This window comes from Hylobates moloch, unplaced genomic scaffold (genome assembly GCF_009828535.3).
Source record: "Hylobates moloch isolate HMO894 unplaced genomic scaffold, HMol_V3 SCAFFOLD_7, whole genome shotgun sequence".
Classification (NCBI taxonomy): Eukaryota; Metazoa; Chordata; class Mammalia; order Primates; family Hylobatidae; genus Hylobates; species Hylobates moloch.
Genome location: NW_026652282.1, coordinates 64,270,480 through 64,291,662, shown reverse-complemented (window position 1 = coordinate 64,291,662; position 21,183 = coordinate 64,270,480). Strand labels below are relative to the sequence as shown.

The 21,183-nt window shown below is 42.3% G+C and overlaps 1 protein-coding gene across 1 annotated transcript in view; it reads right to left on the bottom strand.

Moving 5' to 3' along the window:
• PGK1 (phosphoglycerate kinase 1) overlaps positions 1-18,602 on the bottom strand; it is a 23,342-nt gene extending 4,740 nt beyond the window's left edge. Inside the window, exons 1-6 of the mRNA XM_032757212.2 lie at positions 18,397-18,602; positions 12,884-12,934; positions 8,919-9,074; positions 8,658-8,802; positions 5,384-5,487; positions 4,378-4,497 (exon numbers count right to left, since the gene is read on the bottom strand). Of these exons, the coding sequence (XP_032613103.1) occupies positions 4,378-4,497; positions 5,384-5,487; positions 8,658-8,802; positions 8,919-9,074; positions 12,884-12,934; positions 18,397-18,593 (773 nt within the window). The 5' untranslated portion in view covers positions 18,594-18,602. The remainder of the gene's footprint in view (positions 1-4,377; positions 4,498-5,383; positions 5,488-8,657; positions 8,803-8,918; positions 9,075-12,883; positions 12,935-18,396) is intronic.
• Positions 18,603-21,183: the final 2,581 nt, after the last annotated feature.

Below are 21,183 nucleotides of genomic sequence, written 5' to 3'. Positions count from 1 at the left end.
AAAAAAAAAAATTCCTCACCCCACTTACCATCAGTACAATTTTTTTTTTAATTCTACCTAGAAGCTGATGGACAACAGATTTAAATCCATATTCTATTTTTAAGCAGAGCTCAGAAGACCTACTCTCGTCTAAGGAAACTATGGGTTCCAAATCTATTTTGTACATTCCCCAACACACACACACACACACACACACACACACACACACACACACACAAATTCAGAGCATCAAGATTGCTAATTGTATCTAAGCACGATTGCTAACTGTGGGATCCCGGAGCCACTCAGAACTATCCTAACCTTAGAGCAGGGATCGGACTGTATACTAAATAAATATATATTGAACAAAAATATATATTCCTAAAGTCATACCCTATGCTCAGTTGCTGGGACATTTTTTTCTCTCTCTTTTCAACACAAAGTCTCACTCTGTTGCCGAGGCTGGAGTGCAGTGGTACAATCATAGCTCACTGTAACCTGGAACTCCTAGGCTCAAGCAATCCTCTGGCCTCAGCCTCTCAAGTAGCTGCGACCACAGGCGTACACTACCCCTGGATAATTTTTTTTTTTTTTAATTTTTTTGTAGAGACAAGGTCTCACTATGTTGCCCAGGCGAGTCTCAAACTCCTAAGCTCAAGTGATCCTCCTGCCTTGGCCTTCCAAAGCACTAGGGTTACATGCCTAAGCCACCATGCCCAGCCTGGGACATTTTCTTTATGGCATATATTTTTGTTGGATCACCCAATTCAACACATTTACTGGGCACCTACTCTGTGCCAAGCACTATTCTAGGTCTTTGAGAAACATCAGAGGGCAAAGGCAACAGAAAGATCCCTACCCTTTGGGAGCTTATTTTCTAGTAGACAGAAATAAGATAAATACACATGTATCTTTCATCTCCCTATGAGACAAAAAAGATCCAAACTAAAGAGAAACAAAGTAATAGCTTGCCTTCCATAAACACTCCCATATAACTAAATCCCACTTACATGGACAAATCACCTTGCATCTGTTTCCTTCTTCATGCAATAAACAAGATAATGCCTATCCGGTGAGAGATCCTATGCTAGGATTTGTGAAAAGGAGGTATGAAACAACAGTGATGTGGGTGAACGGATGGCAAGAAACTATTTACTATTTATTTCAGTTGTAAAGATTGGCTACCACCAAGGGTAAAGATAGATTGTTTTAAATACACACACACACACACACACACACACACACAAAGGGAAGAAAGCAGTTAGAAAGGAGTTCAATTTCTTCTAAAGAATAGCTTACAGCTCAAATGCCTGTTTCTTCAACAAATCAACAGAATGAAAATAACAAATAGGGGATTATTACAAGAGATACCTAAAAGCCAAAGGCAATGCATGGACTTCATTTGAATCCTTATTAAAACAAACCAACTGTAAAAAGACACTTCTGAGATGATCAAGAACATCTGAATACAGATTGGGTATTAGATGATAGTAACAAAACTGCTAAATTTGTTAGGTATAATATGGTGATTATTTAAAAGAAATCTGCTTATCAATTACAAGATGTATACAGGAGTATTACAGGTTGAGTATCCCTAATCCAAAAATCTGAAATCCTCCAAGATCAAAACTGTTTGAGCTCAAAGGAAATATCATTGGAACATTTCAGATTTCATATTTTCAGATTAGGATGCTCAACTGGTAAGTACCATGCAAATATTCCAAAATCCAAAAATAAATCTGAAATCCAAAACATTTATGGTCCCAAGCATTTCAGATAAAAGATACTCAACCTATGTAAGTGAAAGTGTATGATGTCCAAGGCTAACTTAAAAACATTCCTGACAGCAGGGCACAAGCTCACGCCTGTAATCTCAACATCTTGGGAGAACAAGGCAGGCGGATCGCCTGAGCCCAGGAGTTCGAGACCAGCCTGGGCAACACAATGAGACCTTGTCTCTACAAAAAATTCAAAAATTAGCCAGGCATGGTGATGCATGCCTGTAGTCCCAGCTACTCAGGAGGCTGAGGTGGGAGGATCGCTTAAGCCCAGAAGGTCGAAGCTGCAGTGAGCTGTGATCATGCCACTGCACTTCAGCCTGGGCAGCAGAGTGAGACCCTGTATCAGAAAAAAAAAATATCTATATATAGATATAGATCTATATATATAGATATATCTGTGTATCTAAAATATCTATATATAGATCTATATCTATCTAAAATAGCTATATATAGATCTATACACACACACACATATATATATATACACATATTTATTTCACTTGTATTCACTTTGTCAGGAATATATACGTGTGTGTGTGTGTATATATGTGTGTGTGTGTGTATATATATGTGTGTGTGTGTGTGTGTGTATACATTCCTGACAAAACAGAGTTAGGACATACAAGAAACAAGATTAGCAAAAATGTCAATGAACTGTTGAAACAGGGTAATGGATACCTGGGAGTTTACTATACTATTCTCTCAACTTCTGTACATATGAGTGTTTCTTACAATAAAGTTTGTTTAATAAAATATAAAAGTTTTCCCAAAAACTGTTAATGGCCTAGGGAAACTACACTGCAAGAAAGGTGGCAAAAAAATCTCACATCCAATTCCCCATAACAGCTATTTCAGTCTGAACCTAAAAACCTAACCATTAAGGTGGCACTAGGTGGCACTCACTCCCATATTCCAGGTCTACAGAAAGTTGGAGAACAAAGCCCAGGAATATATACCTTTTTCAAAGAACAAAACACAATAACCTGTATATACCTGAGTTATTTTTAAGACTCTGAAACTGGGCTCATAAAGCCTAGAGAGCAACTGTATTAGCCCATGTTTACAATGCTATAAAGGACTACCTGAGACTTGGTAATTTATAAAGAAAGGTTTAATTGACTCACAGTTCCGCATGGCTGGAGAGGCCTCAGGAAATTTACAATCATGGCGGAAGGCAAAGGGGAAGCAAGTCACATCTTACATGGTGGCAAGAGAGAGGCGAGCCAGGGTGGAACTGCCAAACAACACTATCACAAGAACAGTATGGGGGGAATCGCCCCCATGATCCAATCACCAGGTCCCTCCCACAACACGTGGGGATTGTAATTCGAGACAATATTTGGGTGGAGACACAGAGCCAAACAGTATAAGCAACTATGCTACCTGAAATTGACACCCAACTCCAGAGTCAATTTTCATCAGCACACTTTCATCACCACACCAAGTCACAGGAAATTGTCTTATCCAAGCAGTGCTGGCTCTCTATCCCTACTTTATCACCTAAAATTTATCCTCCTCTCAACCCTCAATTCTGAAATTTCTATTTTTAACTAAGCCATTGGAAAATCATTATCTACTTGCTGCCTTTCCCTATAGGAGAAAAGATAAAATAGGTATGTAATCTGGAGAAATGAGGTCTAAATTATATATTAAACACATATGAAAAGGTTTTCATAGTTATACCCTGCCAGGTTATATGTACGTAAAAGGCTCAAGCACTTCAAAATTGCTAAATGAGCACCTATGGTGGATCTTTCCCATTCTTCCCTGCAGAGCCATCTTCTATCCTTCTCTACCCTGTTGCATCACAGGAGGAGGACCTGCATGGACTACATCGAGGAGCTTTCTTGCGCTCTGGCTTCCATTTGAGTTTCAGCCAAATTGAGGGTGGGAGGGGGTGCAGCAGCAAGAGACTGAAAGGAGATCAGAATATTTATTGCCCTGGCTCCCCCTCCCTACCAGATCTTGTGTCCTTTGACCAAAGGCTACAGTTCCTATCAGATAGCTCTCTCCACACCAACTTTCCTCTCTGAATTCTGATAACCATTCCCCTCCCTTTGTCCCTTCAGGCATAGAGATGGTGATGCCTGTTGGTAGCCCCAAATTACTGTACTGTCCCTTTGCAGTTTCCCTGAACCCTACCCACACCTCTGTATGTAGTTCGTTCGTTTATTTATTTATTTATTTATTTATTTATTTATTTATTTATTTTCAAACGGTCTTGCTCTGTCACCCAGGCTGGAGTGCAGTGGCATGATCACAGTGCACTGCAGCCTCTACCTCCCAGGCTCAAGTGATCCTCCCACCTCAGCCTCTCTGGTAGCTGGGACCACAGGTGCATACCACCACCGCCCAGCTAATTTTTTTTGTAGACATGGGATCTCACTTTGTTGTCTGGGCCCATCTCAAACTCCTGGGCTCAAACAATCTTCCTGCCTGGGCCCTCCCAAAGTGCTGGGATTACAAGTGTGAGCCACCATGCCCAGCCTGTAGTTCCTTTATTAAATTATCCTCAGTTACCCAGTGGGACTGAGCTATATGACAATAAACCACCCAAGTTATGGCCTACTACCAGGCAAACAATACTTAAAGCATGATCTTAAAGAGTTCTTCATACCCGCCCAGGATGGCCAGGAAGGGTCGCTCTGGGCTCTCCAAGGCCTTTGCAAAGTAGTTCAGCTCCTTCTTCATCAAAAACCCACCAGCCTTCTGTGGCAGATTGACTCCTACCATGGAGCTAGAAAAGATCAAAGACATTCAAATTCTAGTCAATCGCTATCATTCCTCCTAATCCTAGAGGCCAGCTCCTTATCAATAAAATATTTCTACTTCTGGACTGCAAGAAATCATGGTTTTCATCTCTACATTGCAACAAAAAACACTTAGGTACAAGATAAGATTTTTAACTAATAGTGCAAGGTCAAGGGGAAAGAGTAAAAAAGTAATGAACTTAGGTAGAATTTAAGATACCCAGTTAACACTCTTCAGCAGGCCAAAGGGCAAATCACAGTAAGTAACTGGCCGGTTGATGATAGCAGAAGAGGATTCCTCAATTTGCTTCCTACTGACAGCATGAGAGTCTGATCTTGTAACGTTCATACAAGGATAACTCTGTACAAAATAGCTAAGGTGAGAAAGAGCAACCTCTTCCTGAAACTCCACAAAAAGCCCTACAATTACCAACATTTTTTTACCTTTATTTCCTCTTTGGATGAGAGCTACTCAACAAGAGCCATAGTGGCAGTTCCAATTAGAGAAGCTGAAAGGATTACAGTATAATACAAAACTCTCCGGGCCGGGCGCGGTGGCTCACGCTTGTAATCCCAGCACTTTGGGAGGCCGAGGCGGGCGGATCACGAGGTCAGGAGATCGAGACCACGGTGAAACCCCGTCATTCCGGCGGTGGTGCGGGGCCTGTATCCCATTACTCGGAGGGGCTGAGGCAGAGAAAGGGTGAACCGGGGAGTGCAACAGGCCGGGAGCCCCACACCACCTGGTCAGACGTGATCCGCCTCAAAAAAAAAAAAAAAAAAAAAAAAAAAAAAAAAAAAAAACAGAGCTTGGGCTACTCAAGTAAATAGGAATATTGTTCTCAGTGTGGTAGTCTACAAGGTTCTTGGTACCTGTGGGCTCTGTGAGCAGTGCCAAAAGCATCATTGACGTAGACATCCCCTAGCTTGGAAAGTGAAGCTCGGAAAGCTTCTATTTTGGCTGGCTCGGCTTTAACCTATAAAGAAAAACAAAAACAGAAAACGTGATGGCTCCAAAGACAACTATAAAAGCATTTCATATACCAAGAGTCCTCCTGAACATCTCTAAAGACCCTGAGTAGGCGGGACAGCGATTTTTTACAACCAGCAGTAGGATGTGTTCTTTCTTCCAAATATTCCAGGTACTTTGGTCATTTCTGCATGTTTCTGCTCTCCCTTAACTTTCCTCAAATTGCAAACCTAATATTCCTGAACGATGGCTTTACCTCTAATCACATGAAGTTAACCACACCCCACTAGCCTCTCACCAGTCTTCAGCTCAACGTTCTGATTATCCTTCCCTCTCCTTGACTCTGTTTCTCATTTTAAACATTCTCCTTGTGATAGTATCATACTTGACTCAAGCTGCTGGCTCCCAAGGCCTTTCTGCGAAGTGGAAGGGGCTCTCACACATATTCCTCATAAAAGCAACAAGGGCGAGCTGGGACAGAGAAGGCAGATGGAAACATGACAACAGAAAAGAACCTCAGAAACACTTCACATTGACAAAGAGGTATTTCATGACCTTCTCTGGAAGCTAGGCATCTGGGAAAACAAGAAATATACTTCTACAAAAAGAGAGGAAGAAAATGTAGAAGTTAAACATAGAGCTTTAAAATGTCAGCTTGCCATCAAGGGATACCCCAAAGGAGACAGAAAGCAAGATGGGAGGATAAGCAAAACAGAGAGTCTCTGGCAGGAGATTAAGCAAAGAGGCACAGGAAGCAAGCCAGAAGAAAGGGGACAGGACACAAAGGAGTGCATAGCACAAAGCAGATGTTCATTTTAAGTCACTGCCCACTCCTATGCTCCTATGTATCAAGGAGGTGAAGGGGACTGCCATAAAAAATGGGGCTTTTCCCTAAAGACCCAAAGAATTGCAGAGGCACTAATGCTAAAATTGAAGATTGTGGCACTCCCATAACCTCTCTAGAATAGAATAACATCTGCCACTAGTGATTGAAAGATGACACATGTAGTAATGATAACAATGCTCAAATGTAAGGAGATCTGAGTTCTATGTTCAGCTCTGACACTAATTCATTGTGTCACCTTTGGGAAGTTGCTCTGAAATTTTCCCTTCTATCAAAAAGGCATAATAACCCCTCCATTTAAGAACTATTTAAGGAGGCCAGGGGCAGTAGCTCACACCTATAATCCCAACACTTTGGGAGGCCAACATGGGAGGATCACTTAAGCCCAGGAGTTCAAGATGAGCCTAGGCAACATAGCAAGACCACGTCTCTACCAGAAAAAAAAAAAAAAAAGTAAAAGTCAGTTGGGCATGGTGGTATGTGCCTGTAGTCCTAGCTCTCTGCAAGGATGAGGCAGGAGGATCACTTCAGCCCACAAGTTTGAGGCTGCAATGAGTTATGATCATGCCACTGCACTCCACCATGGGCAACAGAACAAGACCCTGTCTCTTTAAAAAGATATTTAAGGAAAAACAGGGTAAATTGAAAGCTCTTCATGAAAAAAGGTGCCATGGAAATAAACAATATCAATCAGAACTCATTTCTCATTTACTGATCTGCAAATAACTAGAAGAAAGAGAAGGCCCTTAAAAGATCAATGTGGGCACTTTGGATAAAGGGAAAATGTTTATGTCCTCATGTCCTCACTTTGTTTTTGTGGTGTTTTTTGTTTTTTTTTTTTTTTTTGAGACAGAGTCTTGCTCTGTTGCCCAGGCTGGAGTGCAGTGGTGCAAACTTGGCTCACTGCAACCTCCACATCCTGGGTTCAAGCAATTCTCCTGCCTCAGCCTCCTGAGTAGCTGGGATTACAGGCACTTGCCACCATGCCTGACTTTTCTGTATTTTTAGTAGAAACAGGGTTTCCCCATGTTGGCCAGGCTGGTCTCGAACTCCTGACTTCGTGATCCACCCACCTCGGCCTCCCAAAGTGCTGGGATTACAGGCATGAGGCACCACGCCTAGCCTCACTGTTTTTTTAATCCATTTTGAACTTGGGACCGACTCCTGAAATTTCAGGTATTAAAAGCCATTAGATAGTGAATGTCAAGTCAATTAACTAAAAAAGTCATAGACTACATAGCCAGCTCATCATTTCCTAAATAAAAAGTTTTGCTTCAATTTGCCCTTTGCCTCCTGCCACTTCTAAGCCCTAGAGTTCATGCATCATGAGTTCCAGTTTAAAAGGACACCAAATTTTAGCTCAGCATTTGACTCCTAATACTGTAGCAAGACCATGCCAAAAGCAGGATAAGGCAAGACCAGCACCTTTGGTGCTAAAAAAAGAAACTACTTGAAAGCAGGCACTCCCAATGACCTTAAGAAATGTGAGAAGCCAAAGGAGACTGAGATACTAGACTCAGAGCATCTTGTTCTCTGAGATACTAAAGACAAGAATAGTGGAAAGTACTAAAAAATGCCTTCAGCTTCCTTTCTAGCCAATGGGCAAATTCAAAATCATCTGCAAAGAGCCGGTTTTATCATTGAATATTTGAATTCTGGTTGTCAGTTCACAGTAATCTGTTCGGTGAGTTATCTATGGCTGCTTTTGCACAACATCAGCAGAGATGAGTAGTTCCAACAGAGACTATATGCAGATGGAAGTGACTGCACAACACAGAAAGCCTAAAATATTATCTGGCCATTTATAGAAAAAGCTTGCTGATCGAATGGGCTGAGCTCTAAAGACCACCAACAGCACCACTGCCTCTAACTTTAATCATATGACTGCCTTTCAGAAACTTGTTCTTTTTTTTAGACTTAGTTTCTTTATGAAGTAAGGTGATACCTGTACCTCTATCTTAAAGAGAGATTTAAAGGAACATACTTTACACGTCTTAAGAAAATGCCTTAAATCCAAGGTGACATCATCATGACCATCATATTCACTGAATACTCTTCCACCACAAAGGTGTTCACATATTTTTCAAACATATTTAAACACCACCTGAACACGAAGGAGGGCTTCTGGGATGCTGGTAATATTCTACTCCTTGACCTGGGTTGTGGTTACACAAGTGTGTTTACTTTGAGATGACCCATCAAGCTGTGTCGACATTGTATACTTCAATAAAAGGTGTCTAAGTTAAAATAAATGAGCTTTCTCTATTCTTCAACCACAGTCTCTTACAGACTCAGGCCCTCACCCCCAATAATGTCAAAATCACAGGTCCTACCTTGTTCCCAGAAGCATCTTTTCCCTTCCCTTCTTCCTCCACATGAAAGCGGAGGTTCTCCAGCAGGATGACAGACCCAGCAGCTGGGTTGGCACAGGCTTTCTCCACTTCTGGGCCTACACAGTCCTTCAAGAACAGAACATCCCTGAGGAAAGGAAGAGATGAAGACACTTGAGCAGTCTGAAAGTTAACAACCAGTAACAACGTGCTTGACAACCTCCCCCGCCACAAAGTCTACCAGCACCAGAGCCTGGCACTTACTTGCCCAGCAGAGATTTGAGTTCTACAGCAACTGGCTCTAAGGAGTACTTGTCAGGCATAGGGACACCATCAGGCCGGCCTAGGTGGCTCATAAGGACTACCGACTTGGCTCCATTGTCCAAGCAGAATTTGATGCTTGGGACAGCAGCCTTAATCCTGCAACCAAAAAGAGACAACAAACAGAACGAAGTTACTCCTAGAAATTAGTGGGAACGAGTTTATTGGTAACCTCATAAAGCATAAAGCTCCTTTTCTTCTCCAAGTTCCTTCAAATCTACTATCAGTAATTCAATGGTGGTCCTTAGGGGAAGAAGTTAAATGCAATGCAAACCCTCCACCTAGGATTGTACAATCTCATTATGTATCTGCCCCTTTCACAGACAAGAGTTAACATAGCAGGCCTGAGGCTACTATCTATAGAAGGACCTGTTTGCAAGATTGGATCCTGGCTGGTATCTGGGAACTTGGCTTTCAAAGTTAACTGACAAGACTGACAAGGGCTATTCGCTCTTCCTAGACTGTCTATACAAACATGGTGATTTATGCTGAATACCTGCCCCACTCTAGAAGTCTAGAATTTTTTTTTACTTTTCCTTGTTTTTTTTTTTTTTTTTTTTTTTGAGACAGGGTCTCACTCTGTCACCCAGCAGGCTGGAGTGGAGAGGCACAATCTCGGCTCACTGCAGCTTCAACCTCAGATGATCTTCCCACCTCAGCCTCCCAAGTAGCTGGAACTACAAGAATGCACCCATGCCCAGCTAATTTTTGTATTTTTTGTAGGGGTTTTGCCATGTTGTCCAGGCTGGTCTTGAACTCCTGGGCTCAAGTTATCTGCGGGCCTCAGCCTCCCAAACTGCTGGGAATACAGGCGTGAGCCAACACACCCAGCAAAAGTTTGTAATTTTCGTAGTTGCTAGGCAGAGGATACCTATGTGACCAGTTCCCAGTAAAAATCTTGGGATCTGAGTCTCTAGCATGCTTCTCCAGGCAGAAACATTGAAGATAATTACTGCATTTTTCACTGCTGAAGAAAGGAAAACACTCGATGTGTCCCCTCACGGGAAACTGGAAGCCAATGGATTTCTCTAGACTCCCCCATGTCTTTTCCTCTTCCTAATCTTGCCATGCATTCTTTCACTGTAATAAACTTTAGCCATGATAACAACTCTGAGTCCTAGCAAATCATCATGAGATATGTGGGTGGTCTTGGGGACCCCTGAAAACACTCTTCTTATTTGACTATGGAAAATACATAAAATTCTCAAATCTTGAAACCATCAAAGGAAATTTGGGGAAAAATCAAAAACATGTAGTAACTTTTCTGCACCTATTAATAGATCCTAAGTCACTTTTTGATGTAGGAAAAAATAATTGCACTGTCTAGAGCTTGGTTTCCATAATGTATCATGTTTATTACATTATAAATTAATCAAAAAATTAACTCCCTTTAAACACTTAAAAGTTTTGTTATAAACCTGCTACTAACTTGCCATTTTGCCAGTTTATAAGAAATTAAAATTGATCAAGAAAAGCATTTATTTATTCACCAAATATTTATTGAATGCTTCTTTTGTGCCAGGCATCATTCCAGGTTCTGAGAACGAAACAGAAAACTCTTTAAAAAAGTCTCTGTTCTCATGGAAGTGAAATTCTAATGGAGAGACACAATAAACATTTATGTGTGTGTGTGTGTGTACATGTAATAATGGTGAGATACAGAAAAAAAAAAACCATTGTTCCCCATTTTTGTCCCCCTACTTTTGAGGACAAAAATGACCGGGAACAATGGTAGAGGAGATTTTTAGATAGGATGGCCAGGGACAGTCTGATAAGATGACATCTGAGCAAAGAATGGAATGATTAAAAAAGTTGTATTTTTAAAATATCTTATGCTATTAATATTTAGTAGATATAAGAACTCATTTATATCAAATTTAAAAATCTGTATCAGGTACAAAGTTTGTGCAATGGAACCAATTAGTTTTCAGGACTATCCCTTATCAGCAAGTTTTATTATTTCTAATGCTTCATTTTGTTAATGGATTTCCGGAAATAAAAAGATTTCCAAACATGTTTCTTTACTGTTAAAATACCTTGATATGCATATTTCCAATCGTTTCTGTGTGTTGCACAATAATGAAGATCAAAAGGGATCAGATCTGCCTTATACAAAGACCCTGCCACTATGGTACAGCAGGGATGTGCTTGGCAAAATGACAGGCTCTATTCTGGGACCAATACCTGAAAATGTTCTGGGTCTAGATCTGCACTGTCCAACACGACAGTCATTTAGTCATGTGTGTCTGTTGAGTACTAGATATATAACTAGATCAAATTGAGATGTGCTGTAAGTATAAAAACACATGCCAGATCTTGAAGACTTAGTACCAAAAAAGTTAAATGTCCTTTTCATTTAATTAACACAATTTGGCTCACATTGTATTTCTATTAGATACCACTGGTCTAGATCATTGGAAAGCACCTTGCCAACACAAACCCTTCATTTAAAATTTAAAATAGGCAGAGCACAGTGACTCACGCCTGTATTCCCAGCACTTTGGGAGGCCGAGGTGGGCGGGGTCCAGGAGTTCAAGGCCAGCCTGGGCAAAAGGGCAAAATGCTGTCTCTACAAAAAAAATATGAAAAAGTAGCCAGGTGTGGTGGCCCACGCCTGTGGTCTCAGCTCCCTGGGAGGCCGAAATGGGAGGATCGCTTGAGCCCAGGAGGCAGAGATTGCAATGAGCCAAGATCGTGCCACTGCACTCCAGCCTGGACGACAGAACGAAGCCCTGTCTCAAAAAAAAAAAAAAAAAATTAAAAACCTTCTTGATGGATACCCCATTTAACCTGATGTGATTATGTATTGCATGCTTATATCAAAATATCTCATGTAACCCATATATATATATAAAATCTACAAAAATTAAAAATTAAAAAAATTAAAAAGAAAGTAAAGACAAAAATAAAGACCTTTTACAATCTAGTCAAAAGCAAGAGCAGTACTCTCACTTAAAATTTGTTTCTGAATCTAAGATCCAAGATATTGGAGCAGCTAAACTGACTGAAAATGTACTTCTGAAGTCTTTCCTGTTTTTTTTTGGAAGTAAAAACAAATGAAAATTCTCAAAAACTGACTTTATCTGAGCCATTTGGAATGGGGGCTTGTAAAACTACATGTAACCTTAGTAACTACTGGTACTTTTACATAGTTCTTCATTTTGCAAGAGAAGCCAAGTAACCTTAAACTTTTATATTCTTTTTGTGTGTTTATATTATAGAGATGGTGTCCTTACTATGTTGGCCAGGCTGTTCTCGAATTACTGGCCTCAAGCAATCCTCCTGCCTCAGCCTTCCAAAGTGCTGGGATTACAGGTGTGAGCCACTGCACCCAGCCAACTTTTATATTCTTTAAAAATGAATAACTCTGCCAGGTGTGGGGGCTCACACCTGTGGTCCCAGTACGTTAGGAAGCCAAGGCAGGAGGATCACTTGAGTCCAGGAGTTTGAGAACAGCCTAGGCAACATAGTGAGACCCCATCTCTACAAAAAAAAATTTTTTTTAATTTAACCAGGTGTAGTGGTGTGCACCTGTTGTCCCAGCTACTCAGGAAGCTGAGGTCAGAGGACTGCTTGAGCCCAGAAGGTTAAGGCTGCAGTGAACCGTGATCACACCACTACACTCAAGTCTGGGTGACACAGTGAGACCCTATCTCAAAAAAAGAAAATGAACTCCAAATTCTTCTAATTTTCAAAAAACAAGGGGAGGGGAATCACTTTCTTAAGATTTTGCTTATATTTGTATATTCTCATAAATAAGAAAGCAGATCAGATAGTGGGTTGATAGAACCTAAAATCATACGTTTTAAGTTGCTACAGTTCCATAATACAATATGAAAGGAAAAACATTTCATCCTATGTACCTACACACATCTTAAACCCAGCCCAAGGCTTAGCAGGGACCTTACCTCTGGTTGTTTGTTATCTGGTTGTTCTTCATAGGAACATTGAAGTCGACTCTAAAAAAGAAAGATTCAAGACCATGATCAACTTACTGTTCCATCAAAGATTAGGAGATGCACTTTTAATGAACCAGTTAAATAAGTCGGAAATTCAAATCTCATCTTAAAAATAATCAGTGGCATTAAAAGTCAAAATAGTGGTTAGTCATGGGGAGGATGGCGGGAGTGGTGACTGGGATAAGGACACCAGAGGCTCTGGGGTTCTGGTAATGTTCTCTTAACCTCAGTGATCATACAAATGTGCTCATTTTGTGGTAATTCTTTGAACTTGTGATTTGTGCCCTTTTAGGTATGTATTCATACTTTAAAAAGAATTTAAAAAAATAAAACCTAACTTAAATCACAGGAACTAGCTCTGAAGATCTGGGAAGCTAAAGCCAGTTCCACCTAAAAAGATATCTGTCTGGGCCTGGCACGATAGTATCTGGGTAGCAGCTGGAGAGGTGAAGAATAATAAGGAATGCATCTTGATCCTAATTCCCTTGATACTATTTCTGGGTCCTCGTGAAACTAACATGACTCGAGAAAAAAATTAAAATAAAAATAAAACACGCTAAGAGAAAATCATTCTTTTTGGAGAAAGCCTGGGGCCTTCAGACTAGGGGTCCTTCAAGCAATACACACAACATTAAGACAGCCTCTTTCAAAAAGCCTGAGAAGAGAGGGTGGGACATGTGCCCCAGCCCACCTGACAAACAGGCAAATTAGAAGGGAAGTAATCAAGACCACACAAGAAAATAATGTACTGCAGTCTCTCTTACCCAACAGATTACTGTGTTATCATTCTTAAGAACCAATTATTCTGAACTCCGTGGAACCTCAGCCTACTTCAATGTGAATGAAAACAATAATGTATGGCAGCTATTTTTAAGGTTTAAGAGTTGCGCCTGCCATGATCATTTTTAAGTGATTTTTTTTCTCATCGGGATAACAGTATCTACCTCGTAGTTACTGAGAGAATTAAGTCAGCAATTTATAAAGTGCTTAGAAGTGTACCTGACACACAGTAAGTGCCATAAAAGTGTTAGTTGTTGTTACATGTTTCTCCAAAATGTAATTCTGTGATTTGACAAGTAAATCAACCACTACTAAAAACAGCTAGCATCACTTGCAAAGGGACTACAGTCAAGTATGACCTAATCAAGAAGACTGCTGCTATCCTTGATTATAAGCCTCCATCTTTTTCCTCCGCCTTTTTAAATACCCCTTCCTCTCTAAGGCTAAGGCAATTACAAACTCCTACAGACATACTGAGGAGACCATCAATTTCCTATATCCACTAGGCCTGAACTCCAATCTACCTCACTGAAGAACAGCCTTTCCAAAGGTAGGTTGAGGAAAAATAATTCTATATTAAAACATGTTTTAAAGTCTTCAAAATTAAAGGCAGTAAGCCTCTGATGAAAGAAATACACTCTACTTTGTTTCAGGCCACTTGATTCTCTGTCTTCTTTAAATATCCTGAACAAGGAGCCTGCCAGCCTTAAAGTACATTCCAAAGAAGAAAGAATATCCCATTACCATGGGTCATTTTCCCCCATGCAACCTCCCAGAAGGCCTATGCTCAAAAGGGCTAATGGCAAAAGGATGGGCACAAGCCACTTCTTGCAGTGCTACTCTCTACCCCCAACCCTTACAGGGAGGAATATCTTTGGGCAGAGACACCTAAGAAACTGTCTCATCTATCCAAGCTGCCATGGTGTCAGCTTACTAATGAATTAGACTTGGTTTATACTCTCTCCTCAATGCCTTCTGGATTACCTCCCCTCATCTCCTACACTCACAACGGCTCTGCTTTTAGCTTCTCCTCTAAGGACTCCAACACAGGAACTGCTCTTGCCTTCAGATTCTACTTGTTCCATTTTACATAAAATACGCACAATTTTTTTTCCGTTTCCTTATAACACTCCTGAGCTTTGCTTCAGGCACAAAGTCAGTTATTACTACATATCCATCAGAACAAAGAATAACTAAAATAGCTGGTAATGAAGCAGAGAAACTGATTACTCACATACTGCTGGTAGAAATGTGAAATGCTGCGGCCACCTTGGAAAACAGCCTGGGGATACCTCAAAAGGACGTGGCCCAGCAATTCCACTCCTAGGTGTTTACCCATGAAAAATAACAGCATATGTCCATACCAAGACTTGTATACAAATGTTCACAGCAGCTTTATTTGTAATAGCCCCAAATCAGAAACAACCCTAATACCCTTCAATGGTAGTTAAACTATGGTACATCCATACCATGGAATACTACTCAGCAATACACAGGTATGAACTTTTGATACATGTGACAATGTAGATAAATTTTGAGGACATTATGCTAAGTGAAAAAAGTTAATCCCAAAAGGTTATATACCATGTGATTCTAGCTGTATAGTATTTTTGAAGTGACAAAATTTTAGAAACAGTGGACAGATCAGTAGTTACCAGGAGTCAGGAAGGGGGGTGGTTATTATTATAAAGGGGTAGCATGAAGGAGATCTTGGTGGTGATCGAATAGTTCTGTATCTTGATTGTGGTGGTGGTTACACAAATCGACGCACGTAATAAAATGGCATAGAACCATACACACTTTATACCAATGTCAATTTCCTACTTTTGATATTGTTCTATAATTAGGTAAGATGCATCCATTGGGGGAAAATGGGTTGAACACAAGACCTCTCTAACTTTGTAACCTCCCATGAATCTTTAATTATTTCAAAATAAAACATTAAAAAATATACTGATTTAGCTGGAATAAGAATATCAAGTCTCTATCACCTGAAATCTCAGGTCCCAGGTCCAGTTCCATTAAAAACTCTCAAAGGAACCATGTCCATCAATGCTTCACTGTCCCAAATGGAAAACTGGGATATTGTGGGTATCTTAGAGACTTTTTCTCTGCTCTCAATTTTTTCCTGTTTCTCTTCCCACTACATCAAAGCAGTTTCTTTACAAGTTACAACAAGTTGGAGAAAACCAGTGAGGTTTAAAAAAACAGGCAGGAGCAAGCAAAAAGGAAGTGCTTTACAAGCAGGCAAAGGATGACTGGCAACCTATGAGAGAAAGAAAGGAAATTACCACAAAAATAAGCAGAAGTGTATTCAAAGAGGCTGTAAAGTCAACCGGGGAGTCCTAAAAAACTAAGATGGAACCTGGTAATTAAGAAGTCAGAGGTTTCTGGCTATCCCATGTTCCCTCAACAAATCAATTTCCCTTGGCAATCCGAACCAGTGGACCAGAAGAGTCAGCAAATACCAGAGTTCACTTCTGCAGGACAAAGACGACAAATGAGGCAGCCACTACTCAGGAAGCCCCATTCCGGAAACACTGCCAGCAACCACCACGTTGAAACAAAAAGGAATTGAGCTGACACCACATGGCTGCCTAGGCACCTCCAAAAAAGTAGGCCTACAATGTGACTCTCTGTTCAAAAGAAATACATTAATAATCAGGGAACGATGTAACTTCCTGTCCTCAGCCTAAATAAGTAGAAGGTATCCAGATTACAAGAGAAAGTTCTATTTCAAAGTATCCTTGGTCATTGTCTCGAATATTCAGAGGATCTAGTTGATAGCCAAGGAGACCCAAATTCTACTCCCAGCTCTGCCACCAACTTGGTAGTTCAGTAACCCTGAACAGGTCATTTTCCATCAGCAAAACAGGACTAGCCAATCATTTCAAGGCTTTGGGTTAGTGTGTGCTAAATGAAACTTTATTAGGTCCAGAGGGAGAAAAGTTAAGCAGCTCCTCCAATCCCACCCCCAGCTAGCTTCCTCAAGCCAGTTTCCCTAGAGAGAAAGGAAATAAAGCCCAAGACTACAATTATAGGAAGGTTATCAGCATGATGTCCCACTCCTTGTCTTTTAGTTGGTCCATGCATCTGGAAGAATCAGCCTCAAACACAGGGGAGATGCAAGGAACTAATTAAAACCTAAAAGCTGGTTGCCATGCCAATGTCCACCTGTCCTGTTTTTTTTTCACAGGGTCTATCCCCTTTTTTTAGGATTGTATGAGGGCCAGAAAGGGCACTCCTCTAGTACTAACATGGCTGTGATTCCTACTTTGTCCAGATTACAAAGGCCTATGTCATTTGGGGAAATGTGGAAACCAGGCATTTTTCATGGACATAAATTACTGGGTTCTTCTATCTCCATAGCAGGGCAGAGGTTACCTGCAAAGTAATATTGACCAAAGTGAAATTAGAAAGAAAGGGAGAGCTACATGTCCTTTTAGGGTACCCATACAGTTCCCTAACTCAAAGGTGTCCTCATATGTTTAAAGTTAGAGTAAAGGGAGATCTCCTACTGACTTACGTGTCTGTTAATTTCCAACACAAGCCCTCATTTGAACCAGCCCAAATTGGAAAAGGGGCTAGATTACACCAGCACATGCCTACCCATCAATCAACCACTTCCCAAAAAGGTCAAGGTTGCAAAATGCTATCAACAGAAACCTTTATGACCCCTCAAAAACACCACTCTTGGATCCTGTTAAGGTATATGAACAGTCAAGTCCATCAGTTACATACCGACTCATCCTCCTGCACCTTGCTCCTGGCATGCACAAATATACCACACGTGACAAAAAGGATAAATGTAAAAGCTCCACACTATACAAACAATTCTGGCAGATAAGAGACAAGCCGTATTGGCAAGTGACCAGAGATCCACATGCGCAGAGTAAGAGACCCAAAGTGCACGAGGAACCTTCCCCCACTTTTAAAATTCTACTTTTCTAGCCACACGTGGGGATGAGGTTAGAGGCCAGCAAGTATGAGCAGCCACACCCTGCTCTACCATTACCTAGTATGTCACAATCCTGATGCAAATCCTGTGCGCAAGAGTCCAACGATACCACGCTGCAGGGCAGCAGAGGCCTGTTACATAAGCTCTGCAAGGCCTCCTCCGGTGCGCCCCGCCCTACCCTCCCACCCCAATTCTTTAGTGGCGGGGGAGGCGGGGGTCTACTCCTGAACAGTTAAATCAACATCCTCTTGGAAAAATATCCTTTTGTGCAGGGACCTGTGAGATGTGGGCCGTTTCTCATTTGGCTGCGACGGTCTAGGAGCGTGGGGGAAGGGAAATTAACAAAATGACCTTTCAAGGTCCCTTCCTTGAAGCCTAGAGATTTGCAGGATAAGCATTAAGTCCCATCTCGCCGACTGGGAGCTGGAGGCAACGGAACTGCATTTCACCAATAGGAAAAAGGACAAAATGGGTCCCAGCGGCAATCTCAACCCTTCCTCAGTGGGATCCATCCCCTAAGGGTGACTTCGGCTGCTTTCTGGGCTGGGGAAAATGCGGCTAGAAACCACCAAACCCGTGAGCAGCCTCGCCCTCCAAGCCTAGGACCCCTAGGGCCCAGCCAAAAGCTAAAAGCAACTTAGAGCAGACGAGAGAACAGGTCGGCTCCGGCCAAAGAGGTTTGCGACAGAGCACAGAGAGCACGCGGGCAAACGTGCAGAATTACCTCATAACGACCCGCTTCCCTTTAACGTCCAGCTTGTCCAGCGTCAGCTTGTTAGAAAGCGACATTTTGGAAATACAGCTGGGGAGAGAGGTCGGTGATTCGGTCAACGAGGGAGCCGGCTGCCGACGTGCGCTCCGGAGGCTTGCAGAACGCCCAACACCGCGCGGGCAGGAACAGGGGCCACACTGCCGCCCCATACCCCGCCTCCCGCACCGCCCCTTCCCGGCCGCTGCTCCCGGCGCGCCCTGCTGAGCAGCCGCTATTGGCCACAGCCCATCGCGGTCGGCGCGCTGCCATTGCTCCCTGGCGCTGTCCGTCTGCGAGGGTACTAGTGAGACGTGCGGCTTCCGTTTGTCACGTCCGGCACGCCGCGAACCGCAAGGAACCTTCCCGACTTAGGGGCGGAGCGGGAAGCGTCGCCGGGGGGCCCACAAGTGTAGCGGCGAAGATCCTGGTGACCCTGCGAACGGATGTGAAGAATGTGCGAGACCCAAGGTCGGCGCCGCTGCGTTTCCCGGAACCACGCCCAGAGAAGCCGCAGCCCTGCGCAAGCCCAGGACTGCCTTGGAAAAGGCGCCACCCCAACCCCGTGGAATTCGAGGCAGCCCTACCACGATCAGTGCAAATGCCACTTCCTTTTGGAAAATCCTGGTTTCCTAGCTCCCTTCATGGAATTCCGCTTCTTAAGGCTTACTTAATAATAGAGACCTCTCAGAAGTTGGAAAAGGCCAGGTCCACTCTGGCCCCCACCTTTTTTAAAATAAAAAACGCAATGTAATTTTTCTGGTTATGGCATGATTGATGCTAATGGCAAACACGTGGCATTTTTCATATATTAACCAACGCGCACAAAACGCAGAAGTGACTACTGTTATCCTCATTACGCAAATGAAGTAACTGATGCACAGAGAAGTTTAGTGGGCCATGCGCGGTGGCTTACGCCTTTAAACCTGGCACTTGAGGAGGCCAAGGCCGGCGGATTGCTTGAGCCCGGTGGTTCGAGACCAGCCTGAGCAACATAGCGAAACCCCATCTCTACTTTAAAAAAAAAAAAAAAACCAGCCTGAGCAACATAGCAAAACCCCATCTGTGCTAAAAATACAAAAAAATTAGCTAGACGTGGTGGCGGGCACCTGTAGTCCTGTTACCCGTGGAGGGTGTCCAAGTTCTTGGCGTCTTGAACTAAGAACTGGACGAAATGCACAAAGCAAGGAAAGAATGAAGCAATAAAAGCAGGGATGTATTGAAAACGAAAGTGTAACCGCCCCATGGGTTCACCTTGTCCGCTGCCTAGACAGAGCTGATTTATGAAGACAGGGGAATTGCAATGGCGAAAGAGTAATTCATGCTGAGCGGCTGTGCGGGAGACCAGAGTTTTATTATCACTCAAATCAGTCTCCCTGAGCATGCTGGAATCAGAGTTTTTAAGGATAATTTGGCGGGTATGGGTTCAGAAAGTGGGGAGTGCTAATTGGTGGGATGAAGATGAAATCACGGGGTCGAAGTGAGTTCTTGCAAGTTCTTCCTGGGTGGGATCCTGGAGCTTTGTTGAGCCAGATTATCAGTCTGGGTGGTGTCCTCTGCTGCATGAGAATGCAGGCTCTGCAAAATATCTCAAGCACTGATCTTAGGTTTTGCAATGGTGATGTTATTCCCAGAAGCAATTTGGGGAGGTTCAGATTCTTGCAGCCAGAGGCTGCATGGCCCCTAAACTGTAATTTATAATCTTGTAGCTAATTTGTTACACCTACAAGGAAAGGCAGACTGGTCTCGGCAAGAAGGGGAAAGGGCTATTATCAATTTTTTCTCAGAGTTTACACTATAAATTCTTTCCCAAGGCTAGTTTCGCCTATACCCAGGAATGAACAAAGACGTTTTAGAAGTTAGAAGGAAGATAGGGTAGGTTAGGTTTGATCTCTTTCACTGTCATAATTTCCTCAGTTATGATTTTTGCAAAGGCGGTTTCAAAAGTATACTCCACAGGGTGAGAGCAGGCCTGAGGAAGCAGCTCAAGAGCTTGGTTACAGAATTTTCTGGGGTTTAAATACCCTCTAGAGGTTTCCCATTAGCCACTTAGTGTACACCCCATGCAAATGAAGTAGTGGTCCATGGTCAGTCTGATTGGTTGCAGAAAGTGACCAATCAGAAGCTGAAGTGAAGTTACAGAGTTACACTCCTATACAAATGAAAACTTGGCCTGCCACCAGCCTGATTGGTTGCAGAAGGGGACCAATCAGAGGTACTTTGAATTTCTCATTCAACTGACTTTTATTCACAGTGCTGGGAAAATATATATACTGACTGAGGAGATATTCTAGTTAACTAAGTGTGATGATGATATGATATATCACTCAGATTCCCTCCTTCAGAACTGAGGCACTCATTATTAGCTGCTGGGAGTATTAGTTGCTGACAGCTCACAGCTGAGTCTCTCCCCAGAAACTGCCCTCTGTTGAAGGAAGCTGCCTTGCCTAAGGTTATACCCACTTCCCAGGGGCATCCATCAGTGATTGCTCAATGCCGTTCCAAAGGCCTGGCTTCTTTGCTTCATTTCAGGACATCTCTAAAGGACCAGTTCTGCTTCGGAACTGTCTGTGGGGTTGGCTGAAGCCTCTATTGAAACTTCTCCCTTTCTATCCAAATCTGATTTCCTTACTCCTTTACAGGAGTTGTTCCCAGAAGCAACCCCCAGTGATCCACCTGCACACAAATCTCAATCTCAGAGCCATTTCCCAATTCTAAGATGGTGCCCATGATCTCTGCCCTCTAGTGTTCACATCTTTCTAT